Source organism: Gamsiella multidivaricata (genome assembly GCF_025024155.1).
Source record: "Gamsiella multidivaricata strain RSA 2152 chromosome Unknown BC939scaffold_75, whole genome shotgun sequence".
Lineage (NCBI taxonomy): Eukaryota > Fungi > Mortierellomycota > Mortierellomycetes > Mortierellales > Mortierellaceae > Gamsiella > Gamsiella multidivaricata.
In genome coordinates this window covers 125,131-143,449 of record NW_026251783.1, presented here as the reverse complement: position 1 = coordinate 143,449, position 18,319 = coordinate 125,131, and the positions used below count along the sequence as shown (strand labels likewise).

The 18,319-nt window shown below is 48.1% G+C and overlaps 7 protein-coding genes across 7 annotated transcripts; 4 read left to right on the top strand and 3 right to left on the bottom strand.

Annotated features, from left to right (window-relative positions):
• Nucleotides 1-995: 995 nt before the first annotated feature.
• BC939DRAFT_463218 (uncharacterized protein) lies at nucleotides 996-3,698 on the bottom strand. Its single transcript, XM_051557202.1, has one exon. The coding sequence runs from the start codon at nucleotides 3,404-3,406 to the stop codon at nucleotides 1,007-1,009; it is 2,400 nt and encodes a 799-aa protein (XP_051408426.1). The 5' UTR covers nucleotides 3,407-3,698; the 3' UTR covers nucleotides 996-1,006.
• Nucleotides 3,699-3,922: 224 nt separating this feature from the next.
• On the top strand, nucleotides 3,923-5,542 carry BC939DRAFT_463215 (uncharacterized protein). Its single transcript, XM_051557201.1, has 4 exons — nucleotides 3,923-4,344; nucleotides 4,470-4,913; nucleotides 5,020-5,175; nucleotides 5,277-5,542. Exons 1-4 carry the CDS (start codon nucleotides 4,132-4,134, stop codon nucleotides 5,424-5,426), a joined length of 963 nt encoding a protein of 320 aa, XP_051408425.1. The 5' UTR covers nucleotides 3,923-4,131; the 3' UTR covers nucleotides 5,427-5,542.
• A 1,363-nt stretch (nucleotides 5,543-6,905) lies between these two features.
• BC939DRAFT_480414 (ankyrin repeat-containing domain protein) lies at nucleotides 6,906-7,962 on the top strand (the record flags this gene model as incomplete). Its single annotated transcript, XM_051558940.1, has 4 exons — nucleotides 6,906-7,133; nucleotides 7,220-7,526; nucleotides 7,699-7,794; nucleotides 7,889-7,962. The coding sequence occupies 4 exons, from the start codon at nucleotides 6,906-6,908 to the stop codon at nucleotides 7,960-7,962; spliced, it is 705 nt and encodes a 234-aa protein (XP_051408424.1).
• Nucleotides 7,963-8,051: 89 nt separating this feature from the next.
• BC939DRAFT_294593 (uncharacterized protein) lies at nucleotides 8,052-10,802 on the bottom strand. The gene is made up of 3 exons (XM_051551325.1): nucleotides 10,797-10,802; nucleotides 10,455-10,699; nucleotides 8,052-10,336 (listed from the first exon to the last, which is right to left on the bottom strand). The coding sequence occupies exons 2-3, from the start codon at nucleotides 10,576-10,578 to the stop codon at nucleotides 8,316-8,318; spliced, it is 2,145 nt and encodes a 714-aa protein (XP_051408423.1). The 5' UTR covers nucleotides 10,579-10,699; nucleotides 10,797-10,802; the 3' UTR covers nucleotides 8,052-8,315.
• A 1,468-nt stretch (nucleotides 10,803-12,270) lies between these two features.
• On the bottom strand, nucleotides 12,271-12,716 carry BC939DRAFT_294539 (uncharacterized protein). The gene has a single exon (XM_051551324.1). It carries the CDS (start codon nucleotides 12,614-12,616, stop codon nucleotides 12,383-12,385), a length of 234 nt encoding a protein of 77 aa, XP_051408422.1. The 5' UTR covers nucleotides 12,617-12,716; the 3' UTR covers nucleotides 12,271-12,382.
• A 2,016-nt stretch (nucleotides 12,717-14,732) lies between these two features.
• Nucleotides 14,733-16,185, top strand: BC939DRAFT_506599 (uncharacterized protein; the record flags this gene model as incomplete). The annotated part of the gene is made up of 2 exons (XM_051560803.1): nucleotides 14,733-15,981; nucleotides 16,091-16,185. 2 exons carry the CDS (start codon nucleotides 14,733-14,735, stop codon nucleotides 16,183-16,185), a joined length of 1,344 nt encoding a protein of 447 aa, XP_051408421.1.
• A 561-nt stretch (nucleotides 16,186-16,746) lies between these two features.
• BC939DRAFT_294313 (uncharacterized protein) lies at nucleotides 16,747-18,265 on the top strand. The gene is made up of 4 exons (XM_051551323.1): nucleotides 16,747-16,859; nucleotides 17,242-17,506; nucleotides 17,726-17,866; nucleotides 17,979-18,265. The coding sequence occupies exons 2-4, from the start codon at nucleotides 17,246-17,248 to the stop codon at nucleotides 18,138-18,140; spliced, it is 564 nt and encodes a 187-aa protein (XP_051408420.1). The 5' UTR covers nucleotides 16,747-16,859; nucleotides 17,242-17,245; the 3' UTR covers nucleotides 18,141-18,265.
• The last annotated feature ends 54 nt before the right edge of the window (nucleotides 18,266-18,319 follow it).

Genomic DNA, 18,319 nt, shown 5'->3' with positions numbered 1-18,319 from the left:
GCCTCTGTGCCCAACTGCACGCGCTACACTTGTCGATAGCCACTCAAGGAGCAAATAGCCAGAAAAGTAAGCGTGAGAAAGAGGCATTTCTTTCGCCTCCTTCACTGAGTGACAAGGTAATACACCTCTTTTTTTTAGATCTCAATCCCAATCCCCGCATCCCCGCACAATCCACCGCAACGAGCTTACCCGCTATCCGATGACAAAGGTTGGTGGGAAGGATGGGAAGCTCAGCCGGCCAGGGCTGATGGATTATAAGGATCCAAACAGACAGTCCACGATATCTCCCAATCAATTCATGGACACCTCGCGCTCTTTAAGAAAATATAGAAAAACCAAGGAAAATCCCCACGGTTCACATCCAATAGATCTCTGAAGCGACCAAATTACGAATTGGTTGCCCCGAGTATCTCCTGCTGACCCGCAACAAATGTATCATATGCGGTAACAGACTATTTTTTACTTTTAACATTATAGATGTGATAAAAAACAGGGGGGAGGCCAGATGAATTTGAATTTTTTGCATTTTCCCTTTTTTGTCCAGCATGTGAAATGAATTGGGCCTGTCCACTGCGTTGATAATGCCTTCCTTCTCTTTCGCGCGCTGAAGGTCCGCATTGTCTTCTTGAGATTCATCTCTCTCTTTGGGGGAGTTTTTGGTGTCCAAAAAAGTGGCAAGCACAACGACCATCTTGTGGTAATTTTTTTTTTAGTCGCATCCAAGTGATAGTTCATACTTCGTCGGTCGTATGGTTCGGAGTTCAAAGCATCCAAGATCGACCTGCGCACAGATCCGATAAAGATAATCTCAACAGTCACTAATCATCCAAATCAATCATTGTGGGAAAGTATAATGCCTAAACTGACATGTGGAGGGCAGGAAGCCGATCATTCTTCCCACGATTCCAAATTTGTCAGTTCCATAGTTTAAACCTTAATCAATCGATTGCATCTTTTTATATATATATATTATTATTATTTTTTTTGGAAAAAAGCAGCTAGAGCTTCAGGACAAAGTGGGCGATGGAAACACCAAGAACGACTCCTTGAGTTCCTCTTCTTCTTCCTTTCGTTTCCGTTCAGCTTCCTGTTCTGCCGCCACAGCGGCCTCAGTCCGAAAGGCACTTGGAGGGATGTAATACGAAGCTGGCAGTGGACTCGCTCCAATGGCTGGCACAACCGGCTTTTCGAATGGCTGGATATCAGACGCTGAAAAGCGCCTCTGGCATAGAGACGAAATCCCTTCCGTCCGAAACCCCAACCCTCCCACACTGCTCGACCCCACCGCAGCACTCCTTCGCCGTTGACGCTGCTGCTGCTGCTGCTGCATTCGAAGTGTCCGTCGTGCATAATAATCTTCCTGAACCTCCTGAGGGGTCAGCACGCTCATGTTCGCGGTGATCATGGAAATGTTATTTGCTGTCATCATCGCACCTTTATCCAGGACCGATGGTGGGGATACGGGTGAAGGTTCCTGTATACGAAAAATAGGGTTTCCGCCACTTCCTGGTACAAAAGATGATCCTGGCCGAAACTGAGATTGATATGGCCTAGATCCAGCAGGATCCCTGTTGTCCGATGTCCACTGACCTGAGTGAATAACCATAAGGTTCTGCTGTGGGTGCTCGCCAGGAACGCGTTGTTCGGGTAGTATATGATGTGTTGGCTTAAAATAAATAGGTCCTTTGCTCTTGCGCTCTTCACTTGCAGTGGTAACTAAAGAGGATGACGACGACGATGAAACCGAGGATGAAAATGATAACGAGGGCTGTTCTACTACAGATGATCCACGCGAAGATGGAGAGGAGGTTGATGACCTGGCAGACGCTCTGTCCATATTAGATGTATCGGAATTATGTCTCAGATTATCATGACAATGTCTCGAGCTATTGATATGGCTGCCGATGGCAGAGGCATCCTCTTGCGCGACTGACTGATTCGATGAACTTTGCAAAGGGGATGAATCCAGGACCTGCTGACAAACAATAGGAGAATGTGCTCGCTCTCTGGCTTTTAATATGCCAGGAGATGTAGGCACTGAATCTGCCCGTTGTCCAACTTCCACAGATACCGCACAGGGTGTCGAAGAGTGTGATCTTAGTGAGCACTGAGTTGATAGCCAGGCCGCAGTCGTCGATGATGAATGTGATTCAGCGGATGAGGCTGCAGAGGCAGAACAACTTCTGCTTGATCGAGTTGGAGCGGAGTCGTCGTTCAGGTCCTGTAGATAGTCGTCGTCGAATGTCGGCATGACCAGCTCCATATCAGATGCCATCCCGAGAATCATCGTCATGTCGGCGTCAATGGTACTTTGTAGTTCAGCATCTCCTTCCATTACAATCCCGTTTCCTTGTGTTGGGTGGTCCATTGTCCCTGTTGACTTTGAAATGACACAAGAGACAACTTTCCCTGCAGATTCTGAGTCCTTGCTCGCGCTCGATTCCTCGTCAGACATCTCGCCTACATCCGAAATTTCACTAGATTCCCGAGCATGTCGTTTTGAAGAAGCTGCATTGGCTGATTCGGGGTGTGCAATCGAGCGAATGAGGCGCCATGCGCAATCGGGGCCCGTGCGTGGCTGTTCATTTAATTCAAGATTGACGTCAGGATCCTGGTCCATTTTGTCCTGTGCCACAGTCAAAGCATTTGCAGAGTGTGCTCTGCATAAACCCGACTGTATTGCGCCCACTGAACTCGCTCTTCCATCCGCCATCGGTAAGTGATCTCCTGAACCTTCGCTGTAGCCCGTCTTTAGGGACAAGGAATTGTGGCCACTACAGGGTTTCGATGGAAAACCTACGTTGTCGTCCATTGAGTCGATGGCCATGCTTGGAAGCGCATAATCCGAGCCGAAACTCGCTGATGTCAATAGAGGCGACTGGTCTTTTCTCGCTTTCCTGAATGCGCTTCGCAAGGCACGAGGTGTCCGGACAGGTTGGGTGTGATAAGGTGACGATTGCGAAAGGGACTGACGTGACCTTGAGCGCGGTTGGGTGAACGAGAACGGTCTTGAATATCGTGTCTCAACATGCCCTGTATGAGAATGCCTGCGAGATCGACTGAACTGGTCTTCTGGTGGAAATTCTGATGATTGATGGATGTTTGGTTGCTGAATAGGCCGATGTGCTGGTCTTGATAGCTGCATGATGCCCAGGTGGTCGCGGGTGTTCCTTGGTGAATCTATAAAGTCGCGCTTATATGTAGAAAACGGACTGATTGCAAAGTCGTAGATGGTATCGAGAGTATCGTTTGTTCCAAGGGTGGTTGTGATGGCGGTGTCAGGAACAATGACATTGGAGCTGAGATCCGTGTCTGATGGCAGGACAACGAGGACTCTGTTGTGGGATGTGGACCCATTGCGGGTGCCATTGTCTTCTGTCTTCTGCGAAGGTACGAGCAAGAGCATCTGCGGTGCGTTATAGATAGGGTGTTGCTTTGCGGAGCGGGTATGCTTGCTATCAGATAAATCCAACAGCAAAGGACCGTTTAGGGAGTGTTGGTTTATATACAATGAAATGGGATTTACGCGCTGAGATAGAAAATGGCGTATCCTACGGATCAAATAAATCCTTTAAGAGTGTACGAGCGCTGGTGATGGTGAGGGGATGATGGTTTTGAGGCGAGTGGGGTTGGGGGCGAGAAGCGACGGGAGTGCTGGGCGCAGAGAGGGTGGGATGAAAGTCAGTAAGCAGTATTGGTCAGGAAGCGATAATAAGGAAGGATAGGATGAAGTAATGATAGAAGAATGCACAAATGGGGTTTTCGTGCTAAGTGCAGTTGAGGATGGTCGCCCAGAGCAGATCGGGATCCATCACCTCTCTCTTTAAGCAGAAATGAGATACCAACGGGCTACCACCACGGGCCGTAAAAAAGGCCCCCTGCTCGTCATAGGGCCGTGTATATTATTATTACGGTAATGCTACGCGGATTCATGCGTATCCTCCTCACAGACAATGGCGGGAAAAAACACACCTCATCATCCTATGCAGGGGCTCCTATTGGCTGGCCTGGACAGGAGACCCCAGGGTGTATGTGGGAGAGGACCTCCATCCCCCTCACCAGTGACTGGCCAGAGCACTCCCTGTTGTTTATCGCTTCGCACCGCCCACCTGTTGCCAGCTCACACTCGCCATGGGATACGCATCGCTCGAACCTCATTTGCCTTCGTCGCATGCACCTCTGTTGCCGCCAGGGATCTTCCTCTCCATCTCCGACACACAGGCCTCGGACGGGAACTTTCTGCTCCACCACTTTATCTCAAATTACATCAAGGCTGATCACAATGTCATCCTCGTCGGTCTCGCAGGGATCCTGGTCCATTATACCATGGTCGGACGTAAACTTGTAGGCATAAACTGATATTTTGGTTGATAGGACAAATCAAACCGTAGAGAACGCGTGTGTACCTCGAATTAAACGATTGACTGACTAGAACACGACCAAATAATCCTTGGAAACAATTCGTTTAGGGTGTCAACCTAACGGCAGCAAGGACAAAGGGCAACTTTCACTTTGTGGATGGATTGACGCAGCTTACGGACTATGCTGTACCCAACAAAGAGTTCCTTCCAAAAGCGGCCGAAACGAAACCGTCAACAGAGGCAACATCTACATCGGTATCAACCACAACATCAAGCCCAACATCAACGATATCAAGGCCGCCAACAGCGGCATCAGCAGCAACAACTACACCAGCGGCACTTCCTATAGTATTGAGTTATAGCCCAAAGTTATCCGACTTCTACAGAGCCCTGGAGGATCTCATCAATTACACCGTCTCAAAGAGCAATGGCAATGGACAAGGAAAGCAACTTTGCTTGATCTTGGACGATCTTTCTGTTTTGTTGAACTGCGGATGGCCATGTCGGGATGTACTCGCCCTTGTCCGGTACCTGAAGCTCCTTGTCGCCAAGGTAATTCATTGCGTGTGTGCAACAGATGCATGACTCATCTGTTATTTCATGGATACCGGTTGTTTGGATTACAGGAACTAATAGTTATAGCTATCATTGACTGTAGGTCAACGGAAGTCTTATTACACTTGTACACGCGGATGCAGTCCTGGCAGAGGAGGTCAGCCAGGATGGTCTTGTCAAGGGCGTGTTTTACGAGGCAGACTATATTATCGACGTCCGAGGCCTTGATAGTGGTGGATCTAGGGACGTCCACGGCCAGGTTAGTGATTTGTATTTATCATTTTGACAGGATCATCGACTCCAAGACTCTGCTTCGTCGTTCGCTAACATCTGGTTCATATTACCAATGCTGGAGTACAGCTTTCGCTTTTGCATGGTCCTGGATATCTGCTTCGACAGCGCGCTGGAGAAGTCAAGGAGAACGAATGGCCGGCATTAACATTACACTACAAGATTTTGGATAACAACGTCGAGGTCTTTGCCAAAGGCTACTCTTTAGGCGTGCTGTAGAACTTGGTATCATGTAATAAAAAAAGAAAGAATCGAAGGTACAGTGACTCAATCTTTCTCATGGCTCTTATGGTCGAAGACTTTTGTTTGCTCCTTCATCGTTCATTCTTTTATATTACTCTCAACTATGGCTGCGAAGAAGAACTCTGTTCCTTCATGCACGTCCAGGGAGGCCATGTAACGCCAACTATGCGGTCCGGAATTATAGTGGCCCGTCGCACAGGGGTCAGTGGATCGAAGGTACAGTATTCCGGACCAGTATTGACTTTGAAACCGCCTAGGCACTCCCACTTTTTCGTTATGGCATTTGAATGTTTGTTCCGCAGCTGCAGGACAGAGCTGCATTAACTACGTACATTCTTCCTCGTGGTCCATTGAGACGTGAGGAGCTTGTCAATTCCAATATACACGCAATTAATACAATAAAGGTCGTTGTTTTATGAAGATTGTGTATTAATTGTTATTTGCAGAGCGGATTGCCCATGTGGCGTCGTTAGCCATCACTTCCCTCATAGTATTCGTGAGCTTGGCGACAACCTAAAGACTTGAAAAATGGATCTACGACACCAGTGCAGCAACGAACTCAACCAAACTGTGACAAACGTCAACAAGTTCGGTAGCGACCATTCACCGTCAGCTACGGATCTTTGCTTTAAATCATTACGATCTAATATAAGAGCCTCTCTCGTTTCGCTTTCTTAACCCGGATACGGCTTTCCATTTTAAACTCCATGCAGGCAGGGCAGTGTCCTCTTGTAGCTATGTGAGCTATTTAGCAGAATAGATCAGCCGGCCATCGCAATCCAGGAAGACGAGTCGGAACGGACTCTCGGATCCGTGCGTAGAGGATATGGTACGAGTCTGGTTCCCAATTGTGCTTCCAAGGTGGAGGGTCAGGAAGATTGGCGACGCGACGGTTGTGAGCGGCGAGGGCTGGCAAAAATGCACCAAATGTGACTTGTAATCGTTTGATATGTTTGGCCCCTCATATCGCCAACTGAAGATGTCATCGCGAGAAGAGATAATAACCGATAGTGCTCTCCACGCATTAAATGAGAATTTAGACATGGATTCAAGAAGAACCGCTGGAAAGTATGTAGGACGAGCGAGTTCAACAGCACTTTCAACATTCAATTGGACGCAAAAACAACACTCAGACTGACATGGCCTGCTTGGGCGCGAGAGCACGATACGCCGATACGCGTTTCGATTTGATTCAAGAGGTTCCGAATAGAAGCAGGGACATGTCGTCGAGCAAAGCCCACGGCACGAAGAAGGTGTGCGCCGCTAGATTAAGTACTTGAATTGCTGTGCTTATGCCTTCGCTTGTTCTCAGAAATGACTTTTTAAACCTTTCACCTACACAGTAAAGTTGTGCGAATAACTTATTGAACGGCGTCAAGGTGTGTATGAGATCCGGTCGACAGCTGGACACAATCTTTTTGTATTATCACACTTCCAGGCACGGTACCCATAATTATGGCGCGACCACAGCAAGGATGCACCGACCACGGCCAACCGGGACATATCTGCAACCACAGTCCGAGCTCCATCGCCGAGAACCTTGACGAGATCGAATTCAGTCGATCGATCCACGCCGCATGCATTAGCAACAATCTCACTCGGGTCCAAACCATCCTCTCCAAAGGCAACAGCCGTGGTGTTTCCCCTGCCAATGCTCTTGACACCGCTGGATATACAGCTCTGGTATGTTTTTTTTTTTTTTTTTTTTTTTTTCCTCTTTATACCAGCATCATTATCACCCGATGTTATTCACACTTAAATTTCAACAGCACTATGCGAGCAGGGCAGGCAACAAAGAGATCTGCACGCTCCTCCTGAACGCCGGCGCCGACATCGACGCCAAAACCCCCGAGCTCGGTGCCACTCCGCTAATGCGAGCCGTACAACAGAATCACATCGCCATCGCCCGGCTCTTGGTCTCCTATGGCGCTAGTATCGATGACCATAATGCTGATCAGGAAAATGTCTTTCATATTGTGGCCGTCGCCGCATCAGGAGGAATGAACAATAATAATGATCCGGAGGTGTTTCTGGAGCTAGTGCGATGGCTGAGGATCAAGGCTGACTCCCAGGAAGGTAGACTCAGTCGCATGCTGAAGGCTTCGAATGTCCATGGTCGTATCCCGGTTGAGTGCCTTGGGGACGTGGCGAGCTCGTGCCCTGCGTTGGCGACGATGCTTTCCTCAAATTGAGTTTTTAGCGACGACCGCTTGGTTCTTTTTTTTTTTTTTGTTCTTCAACACTTCAGTCATGAGCGATAGTCAATACTGTCAAGTCCACTGGCGCGATGCAGATCTCATCAACATCGAGACGGAATGGGAGTCTGAAGATCTGCCGGATGACTGTAAGTTCATTCATGGAACTAAAGCCTACTTGCGATGCCAAAGTGACCAGGAAAGCGCTGACAGCTCCACGTTTTCCACCCATACTACTATTAGCCATCACGGTGCCCTTGAACGAGCAGCCGGCATCTACAGAGGAAAGCGAACAAGGTACGCAGGATAGCCCTTAGAGCTTGTTAATTATAGCAGATTTCGGTTCAATGGGTCGCTCCCCGTTATTAACATCGCCCTATTATCTTCTTTCAACTCTTTAAAGCGTTCTTTGAGCAGCAAATAATGGAACTGGAACAGAAGTGGATGGATCAGGATCTCCCAGCCGTCGCAGACCAGAGAGAACCCTCCACGAGGGTGCCATGAAGCAAAATACAGTAACCTGTACATAGCATCCATCCATGAACCAATCGATTGTAGTCATTCTTCTCGTTTTATTTTCTTATGGTCATGGTCATTAGTTGAGCGTAAAATAAAATGCAAACATTAGAACTAATTATGGTAAAGTGGATGGCATTAAAGATAGATTGGCCTATCGAAGATGTTCCTCGACCTCTATGGACTGAACTGTTTCCATGGGCCTTTGCAAACTCTTTTTAAGGATAGGAACAGCTTGCTGTTGAGAGAGCGTGAGGCCTGCAACGTCGAACGTCTGTAGTGCTCCAGATTGGTGGGGTCCTGGTCGGAACCAGTCCTGGTGATGGATTCTTTCAACACGCTCCCATGGCGGGATCTTTGTAAGACTGGCGCTTGCTGTTCCGTTCGCGCTGGCATTACTCCCGGTGCGCCGGTGGTGTCGTCCTCCTTCTTCCGTAAGTGTTCCGGAGGACGCAGCCTTGTTGAAGGGTGGAGGTGGTGGCAAAATGTCGCCTGCGACAACTCCATCTCTCCGACTAGGACTTCTTTCCAGCTGACAATTCGTTCCCGAGGCTGCCATGGATGCATAAGGGGGAGAGGCTGTTAACGTTGGGGACACCACGCCCGGGGGTTGCTGGTGGGCAGGCAGCGAGTGCTGGTAGGGGATCCTTTCAAGTGCCGCAGATGAGTATGGCTGTTCTTGGCCAGAGCGATGTTGCCCCTGGTCCGAGCTGCCGTTATTGGATCGTCCTCTGCTTAGGTGATTCGAGTCGTTATGAGCATTTGTACTATATCCCATAGAGCTGCCTCCTCGCGAATGAGACTCAATGCTGTCCGGCTCTGCGACAAGATTGCCATTGCCATAGCTGCCAGCGCTACTTTGTTGTTGAAGCTGTTGAAGTTGCTGGTGTGCCTTTTGTGAGAGGGACGCATTGCGACGAGGTGGGATTTTGTTGATAGGATTGGTACTAGAATTGGCGTTAGAATTGGCGTTAGATGATGGGACTGGGAATGACGCATTGTTGCTGCTGCTGCCGTTGCTGACTTGGTGTTGACCACTCTCGCCCTCGGTATTGTTGTTGTGGCCATTAGCGTAGCTGCCGGTAGCCTGGCTCTGGGTTTTATTCACAGTGTAATCTGGAGGTAGGGTCCCCTCGTTGGTATACATTCCTTGGTTAGGAAGGATGCGTCGGCTCGCCTTTCTGGCCAGTTCAGCCTGCTGCTCTGGCGTCAGATTATTGCTCGCATTCCTTTGAGATCGAGAGGTAGACGGTGGTGGAGGCGTGTATGCTACATTTCCATTGCTATCCATTGCTGGGCTCGGGCCAGAAGGCGCCTGTTTGTCCTCATTGGATGATCGACTCTTAGGTCCCAATGGCGGGGATCGCTTGCTAGTGCCAGAGCTCTCGACAGATCCTGCTTCACGACTCTGGCTCAGCAGCTGGTCCCGCTCGGCTCTCCAGGAAGATCCGTTCAACCTGGCGGACTGAATATCCTTCAAACTCTTGCTCCTGGTTAAACTCTTCTTCAGGGTGCGTTCGCGATGCAGCTCGGCGGAACCACTGTTCAAGAATTCATGCATCGCGCTTGAACTTGCCCCGGGAGAACCCAAAAGCGAGGCCGTAGACGCAGATGCGGGTGATTGGATGCCCGTAGGAGTGTCGCCAGGGCTTGTAACACTAGAGGTATTATTGATGGTATCGTTGTCGTTTGTTACAGGCGCATGGAGATCGCCCACTGGATCCGCCCATGTAGGCTCGAAGAAGTAGGGTTGCATTCTGCTCTTTGTCCAACGAGGGGTGCGGCCTGTGATCATGGGGTTATCGATGTTGTGGGTGGCAATGGGGATGGGGATCACGCATTGGTAACTCGTGTCTCCGCCGGCAAAGACAGATCGTTTGACTCGAATGACACAGAGGAGCTCATAGTACACTTTAAGGAAGTTGGACTCGAATGTGGGGATGGAATAGGCCTCCATTGGTGGAATCGTAGTCAAGATGTCGACTTGATTTGACTCGCCTGGTCGTACTTTGCAGTCCACGGCTTTCGACATGATCTCAACTTGAGCCTGGTTACAGAGGTTGGCGTAAGATGTTGCGAATGTACCTTTGATGGTCCTGCGGAGAATGACGTCTAGCCCTACAATCTTGTTCTGACCATTATTTACTAGCGTTGTGGCCATAGACAATGGATCGCCTGGATGCCATAAGCAGAAAAGAAACACATGGGCGCAGCAATTAGTTTAACATGATGCTTCGCAACCTTTGACGAGGCGATACACCGATGAAGCAAACATAAGCCAGGGCTGTCATACCAGGGACATAAATCTGCTGGTGCATCTTGATGGCGACCGCAATACCCATAGGTTGCTTGTGAAGCTGATGTGTGCTGCTCTTCGAGACGACAGCACCTACAACATCATGATAGGTCCATTCCATGGGCTTGGGGGCCAGGACATTGGGTGTAAACTGACAGAGGATCTCTTCTGAGGATAGTGATGCCTCGAAGGGTCCGTCTACATGTGCTGTCCATACGTAGCGTATAGAAAATCCATCCAGGCTCTATATTAGCAGCGATAATTGTGTTAATGATGGTCAAGAGAGCCGCAGTTAGCACCTTTGTGCACAGCCTCATCTTGGTCGGACGAAATACTTACAGGAATACAAGGGGGGAAATTCACGTTGGGAACCTTGAGAGCGAAAGGGTAGATGTGAGATCCGATAGGAATTTCTTGCCAGTTCGACAGCTCGTTATCGTTCTGATTGGAGCCAGAGACCATGACCTCGGTGTCAAAGAGAGTGATAACGGTCTGGTGATACTTCTGCCGGATAGAGTCGCCATTGGACTCTTGGCCGAGGACGATCGCACTCTCCTCGGCTGGATAAGTTGTAAACAGGGTATAGCCCATGCAGAAGAGAATAGAAAAACAAAGGATGGAGTGAGCTTCGCCGTGTCAATGCACGCACCCATGTTTGGGAGAGAGGATGGAGGCAAAGTACAATTGGCGTGGCACAGAGGATGGTGTAGCAATCAATACAGAACATAAGCACGAGGGATGCAATGTAACCGGGCGCATGCTCATGACTCGACACGCAGGACACAGAGGGCAATGCTCGATCTGCTCACCACAAATGAAATAACAAATAATGATATTACTGTTGTGGGACCCACGGACATTGCCTTCAAATAAACAACGACGCCAGCAATGAGCTACCCTTGACACTATGTTGATGAATTGAGGAGGTATATGCCTGCAACTACTAGAAATCCTATAGTAAAACACTTTTGCCGCTTTGTTCCCCTCTCTTTGTCCCTGAAATCAGAGTGCGAAATGCCGCTTGTTTCGTTCCTAAAAAGTGTTGCCACCAAGTTACATCGCATAAGATGCGCACCATGAGATTCGAATGAATGGAATTGCAAATTACCTCTCAATCGCAGTCGAATGCCCGCAGCATAGCAGGGCTTGATCAACTTCAGCTCGACATGGCCTCTGACGACGGTGTTCGGTCGCAAGAGACATGTCGACCCTCCTTGTACAAAGACAACGGATATGGTCGAGCGTGGTGCCGTATTGTTTCCTGGCGGAATAGGAGGGGGGTTGAGCGATTGTGACGAAGGAGAGACTGCCATTGTCGGCTTACTGTGTAGAGAGTGGGGACACAATATGGAATAAAAAGCTTGCAGAAGAAATTGGCAATGCCACAAGTCGTCCAAGAAAGAAATACCAGAGCGAGAAGAACTCAAAAGAAAAAAGAAAAAGAGGGTGTGCGGACAGGCGATCGGATCCTGCGTTGAAATAGATAGGAATGGTGGAGATGCAAGAAAATGGAGAGGAGAAGGAGAGAGATGAAATGAAGGTGTTCAACGGCCGAAATGAATATGCCAAAAAGGGAGATGGAGAGGTTATTTTTAATTAAGCTGTAAAAGCAGTAAAAACAGCAGAAACAGGGGCAGGAGAGGCGACGATGATGTGCAGTGTCAATGGCGAGAACAAAGCGTTAAAATGGATGGATGTACTACAGCAACCGTGTTTCTCTCTCCTTCTCTCTCCTATCCCTGAGGAATGGTTGAGGCGATACAAGCAGGCAGGGTGAAGGTAGAAAAGGATACGAATAAGAAAGGAAGGAAACAGACTTGATAGCCCAGAGCAGGGGATACTTTATGGTGCCATGATGCCATGCGTCCTGATGTACACTGTATAGTCCATGCTCATAAGATCCTGATGTCTGCTACATTGACTTACTAAAGAGCACTGAGAATTGGGAAAGTGACCAGATCCGCTTGCGCCTGAACAAGGTTCGCCTGGTCCTTACCCTGACTGACAAGTTGGCCAGTCTGGGGCTCACAAAGAAAACACAGGCATAGGGCATGAGACAAGAGCACCATCGCGCAAATCGGCGTACTTGTAGCGTTTTTCACAGGAACCCAGGCTACACCGGACACTCTCCTTGGACAGATTGGGTGTGATTGCCACATGGTACGACGCTCTACGGTCGGGGATGGTAAACATTCTCTCTTTCTCTACAGAATAATCTGCGGGATGAAATGGCAAAAAGGCATAGCTGTACACCAATTTCATTGCTAATTCATATTTAATTTTCTTTCTTTATTTTCTCACAATCCATTGACCTTGAATACCATCGATGTTGTTGCCTTTGGAGGATGACCCTCTGAGATGTGCCTCAAATTGGTCAAGGTCCCTGTGGTTTATCGAATCTATTGCAGAATCTGATCCGCGATATAGATTTTCAAACATCCTGCCTGATATTTTTGTCCGGGGACAAGAAGAAAAGAAATGGCTCGATAAAGTGGATCGATGTGCGCACAAACTTTGGGGTGAACATGACGAAAGTTGGCTCTCGCCCGTCCGGTAACCCTGACTAATCTACCACTGCCACACAGGACAAGTGGTGAATTAGGTAATTGGGGCTGCTATTGTGGCCATTTACAGTTTATTTGCATCACTTTCACTCATCCACTGCGGGCACCGTGCTGTGGGCTAAGAATAAACAACTGGTGCTCAATTCAATTACAATCTGCTCCTCTAAAAGAGATAGATACATCTCTTTAACTGGACAACAATAATGGACAATTGTTCATCTGTACATCTGAACCGTCGTTGTTTTTTCGGCTCCCTGTGCAGGAAGGAGCGACAGATTTTTTTTTAGAAGCACGTTGCAGATCTGCGGCATTCACTATCATGTTTATGGTATATCCTTCTGCCCATTTCTAAGATCGACGGGGAGGAGGAGTTTTCAAGTCGAAATGCTTTCTCAGATAGGGCAGACATGAATGCTCTCAAACTTGTCTACGCGACTAGTTAGTCTAATACTTTTTCTTTGTGTGTGCAACTCCATCTATCGACGGCAGACGCTAGGGCTACATACACGCGTGTATACATGTACCTCCGAGGCGCTGAGCCCTGGCTGGGCATACGGAGAAATAGGGGTCAGGTTCCTGGCATGTTAAGCATGAGTAAAACGGAGACTTTGGAACATGCCGCGAGTGCCTTTACAGCCATGGTATTTAAATATTTAACTTATATTTATGCTGACAATTAGATCCTGGTCTAGAAACCACGCTAGCATTTGAATGAAATGAATCTATGCTAGCTCCGACCCGCATGTAACGCAGCCTCGTTGAGGAACACTGACATTCGCCGCACGAACCGACGCGGTCCATTTTAGAATAGAAAAGGAGCAAGAATGAGTCCGCAATATTGTGTCCTGTACCTGAATTGACATCCGTACTTTGACTTCTGTATGAACTCCCGCATTCTTTATAACAGACATGAACTCTACGCCTGCGTGTCTTTTTCGTTCCTTTTCTACTACCAGAAGTATTCTAATTTCTCTGATTTTGGGAGACACTATGGGCTCATGCACGCTCCTGGTTCCTTTACGTCATGTCACGACCTGCTCTCATGAAGCGCATTATTTTAAATTCCACTGAGTTAATTTGACATGGCTTTCGGACGGAAGTTTCTTCGCCAATGGACCAGAAAAAAAAAAAGAACTCTCGCGTTTGTCATCTGTTCTCCTGGATTCATCACTGCAATAATCTCCACTCACACGACAGGTCCTTACCTTGTCACCGCGTGTTATCTCTAATACATACTGTGTAAGCTAAGATGAGTTTCAGGTCCTTCTTTTCTTCGTACTCTTCTTTTGCTGTTTTCAGCCATGGTTTTTCTCTCTCTCTGAAGCAGCGCCATTCAGCCGTCAGATACCAACTTCATCCATGAAAGGCAGCAAGGTACAGCATACGCTTCAAGTACCAACACGACGAGTGCCGATAGAGATCATTATATGGATTCTAGGACAGGCAATCCTTTTGTCGCATGGCGGGATCCAATTGACGGCAGTAGCAACTCTGGCAATCGCCATCAACAACACAGTGAATTTGATCCATTTTCGTGTCTTTGTCGTTTTCATTTGCTAACTTGACAGACATATCCGTCCGAACACCCCCTACCTTTAAACGGCCTTACTGTACTTCAACATTGATGCCAACCATAGTACCTACGAGCCGTAGACCCGATCGACACCAAGACGATTAGTGATCATATCTTATTCCCCCATTTACTCCTCCGATGGTTAAAGCACCTACTTCACAATCTTTCTACACTGCTGCCAACAGGACGTCCCAATACACAACCTATCAGCCTCCAGCGACGAGGGAGCAGCAGCAACGAGAGCTGGAGGCATCGAATCTCCAGCATGATGTGTCGCTGGGCGACATGCACTTATCGGAACCAGACTCAGTCTCTTCAGATGCCTCAACCGTAGTCGGAGCGCCCGAGACGCCATGTTCAGAGTCTTGGTTCCCTGGCATCCAACATCGCCGATGCATTAGCTTGTCGCCACTGTATCCGTCTGATATGGATCACTGCCAACCCTCTCGAGGGCTCAGTGGACCTAGATCTGCAACCACTACCGGTTCCTTGGAGTACAGCGATCAAAGGCAATCTCTAGCAATGTGCACCCACAACTCCTCTGTTCGCGAGCCGCACATTTCTGTGATGATGGAAGAAATTTTGCTGGAGAACGTTACGGAGGCACCTTCCTCCAACATGGCTCACTGTCATAGTGAACTTGACAATTATTGCGGAGCAGGAGAAGGCGCTAGTACGCCGCGAGGTGCCATTGGGGGCTCATCCACTGCCAGTAGCGTCGACTTGTCGGCTCAAAACACCAAGCCGCTGAACTCCAGCTCCTCGACTCTCTTTGGGACCAACAGTAACACTACTTTGCATAATCCAGCAGAAGAACTACGGCAGGAGGAGGCACCAGAGCAGCATCAGTCTATTTCAATGAACTCGGATGGAAAGATGTATTCCATAAGACCAAAATCAAGACAATTTGGTAAAAAGAAGGCGAAGGGACAGGGCAAAGGCAATCGTGGAAATAATGACCGTATGGCACTGTTCTCAAACGAGCGCACGTTCATCAACTGGATCAAATTGGGAATCCTTCTGGGTTCCATGGCGCTTACCCTGTGCAATTTTGGACCCGTGAGGTCGCTCGGGTTCTATATCGGGGTATCCATCTTGGTTGTTGCGATGAGCTCCTTGGCCTATGCAGCTGCAATCTTTCATCGACGAGATCGATCGTTGAGTCGTCGACTCGCAGTGAAACTTGCGAAGAAGCAAGCTAAGCATAATCGTACATGCGGTGCGGTTGCGGCAGAGGCGGAAGGAAATGCTGTTGTGGAACCACGAAAGGCTAGAGACAGTGTCGACTCGGCAATGATGTCCCCGCGTGAGGTCCGCTACTACGATCGCGCAGGGCCTACGGCACTGTGCAGCGTGTTGTTGCTCGCATACAGTGTTAACTTTTACTGTAAAGTGTGATCGATGTTGAAGGTACAGAGGCGTTTCTTGTTGTTGTAGATGGGGTAAGAATGATAGTAACCGATGACTTTTGTTATTTCTCGCTCGTTCTCTCACAGTGAGCATCACGCGCGGCGCATCCATGAACAAGGATGGAGGGCTCGGTTTTTTTCACGACGAATGGAGTCACATCGACCACAAGGACAGCCATTAGGTCTTTAATTGTTTTCAAAGGACCATTTGGAGAAGTTCCGAAATCCGTTCATTTTCAAAACCCAAGCATGTGCACACAACCATCTACTCTAGCATAAACATTTTTCACAGGAACTTTATTACACACAGCGGCGCATTAACGCATTCATCACATTCCAGAATCATTCACAACAAAGAACGCAGCATCCCTATGTCATAACTTGTTTGTCAACATCCTAGAGCTGCTGCTCTGACAAATAAAAGACTCAGCAAGAGGAAATATTGTTGCGCACCACTATTAGGATGATTGGCATGTCTGTGCCTTCTCAGAGACAGCTGCTTTCTAAGAAGATGGTCTTGTGGTCGTTCAGGCAGAAACCATAACCAAGGCCGAAGAGCAGGTCGGAGACGCAAATGGGAAGCAAGAGCGCGGTCCACCTGCGGGTCAACCCACATTCGGGTCATTGAAACCAACTTTATTCCCGATGATACACCCCTGGCACGTGTAGAAACTCAGGTACCGAGCACATGTAGCCTTTCTCTAAGAACGCTTCCTTAAAAAAGCTGTTTCCTCCGCTGTTTTACTCCTCATTCATTTTGCCAATCATCTCACACCAGTTCATTCTCATTCCCCCAACACTCTCTGCTATTACTTTCTGTTCATCTCTTCAAACACACCTCAACGACCTCTTGCAGGTATGAATGAGAATATTCCTCTTTTCACTTCCTTCCTACTCATAGCTTACTTTTTTCTTTTGCTATGTTTGAAGCACATTCGGTTGGACAATGCTGCAGCAACGTGTTTGTCTTAATCGCGTGTCCGCTTGCCGGCCCAGTCTTCAAACGAATCCCTAAACTGAACGCACACCCTTGCCGTTCTTTGTCATCTACGTTACTATTTAGTAACCTCTCAATCCACGCTCAGATGCTCACGCTACTATCGACCTGTCTTTTCCTCTTCGTCCTCTAGCTTCATTGAACACCGCTCTCTAATTTATTGCATTAACTCAAAAAAATCGACCATCACTGAATTTTGCGCTCATATCCTTTGCACCTTACCCACAAAACTGTCCATCAGCCCCATGAATCTTGCTCTCTTCGGTCTGGCGACCATCATGGTCCTCATTGGTCTAACAATGTTGACCAACGTGATCACACAAAAACTGAGTTCTCTGCGGGATCCCTTACAAGTATGGGATGTTCTCCACGGAGTCGATGTACTGCCAATGCGACTGCGGGCTTGGATCTTTTCGACCATCGTCGGCTTGTCAAATCCTTACGCCAGGTCAACCAACTTTCGTATCACGGAATTGCGCAAGGGTAAAGCGTGTGGCGTCATGAAGGTATGCAAATAAACAAAATGTGATAAACTGCTGAGCATTGGAGGGGGAGGTCAGGGCTTTGACAAAGAAGGGATGAAAATCTTTGGGACATTGATGTATCATTGGTATCATGCAGCCATGAGAGAGGGAAGATAAGGAGGAAGCCTTTATTGTGCACGTTACCGACTATGTTCTTTTTTGTACTTGCCGTGCCCCATTGTTGACCATACAAACTCGTAGGAAACAAAATCAGTCTCCAACCCATTTCGATGTGTCCATGCTGCGGCATTGGTAACATTTGGCGAGACAGTAGGGGGCCTGGCGCTCCTGACTCTGCTCGGCAAGAACGATCGGGTCGTTCTCACAAACATCAATGCAGAGGTAATTTACTTGCGCAAGTTCTTACGAGCTCATATGTTATCTCTTATCGATCGCCACCAAAAGCGCTGATATACTAATATAATCTGAAAACACAACAAAAATAAACCGATAGTATATCAAAGTCTCCCGCGGACTGTTGACCGCAAGCTCCATTGTTGCTCCAATCAAGGACCGGGAATTGAGTGAAGTCATTACTCATGTCCTCATCAAGAACGCGTCTTTTGAGACGGTCTCCAAACTGACCTTGACATGGAAGGTAGACCTCAAGGGCTAATTGAAACAAGAAATCAATAAAACCAATCATTCTATTCAGAAAAGACAGACGATCAATGGAGTAATACCTAAAGCGAATCAGGTTGCGTCCTTTCAGAACCTTTGCGCACGAGCCCCGCGATTACGAATCCACACTGCCGGGACCGACACTTACCTTCCTCTGCAAACCTCAATGTCATT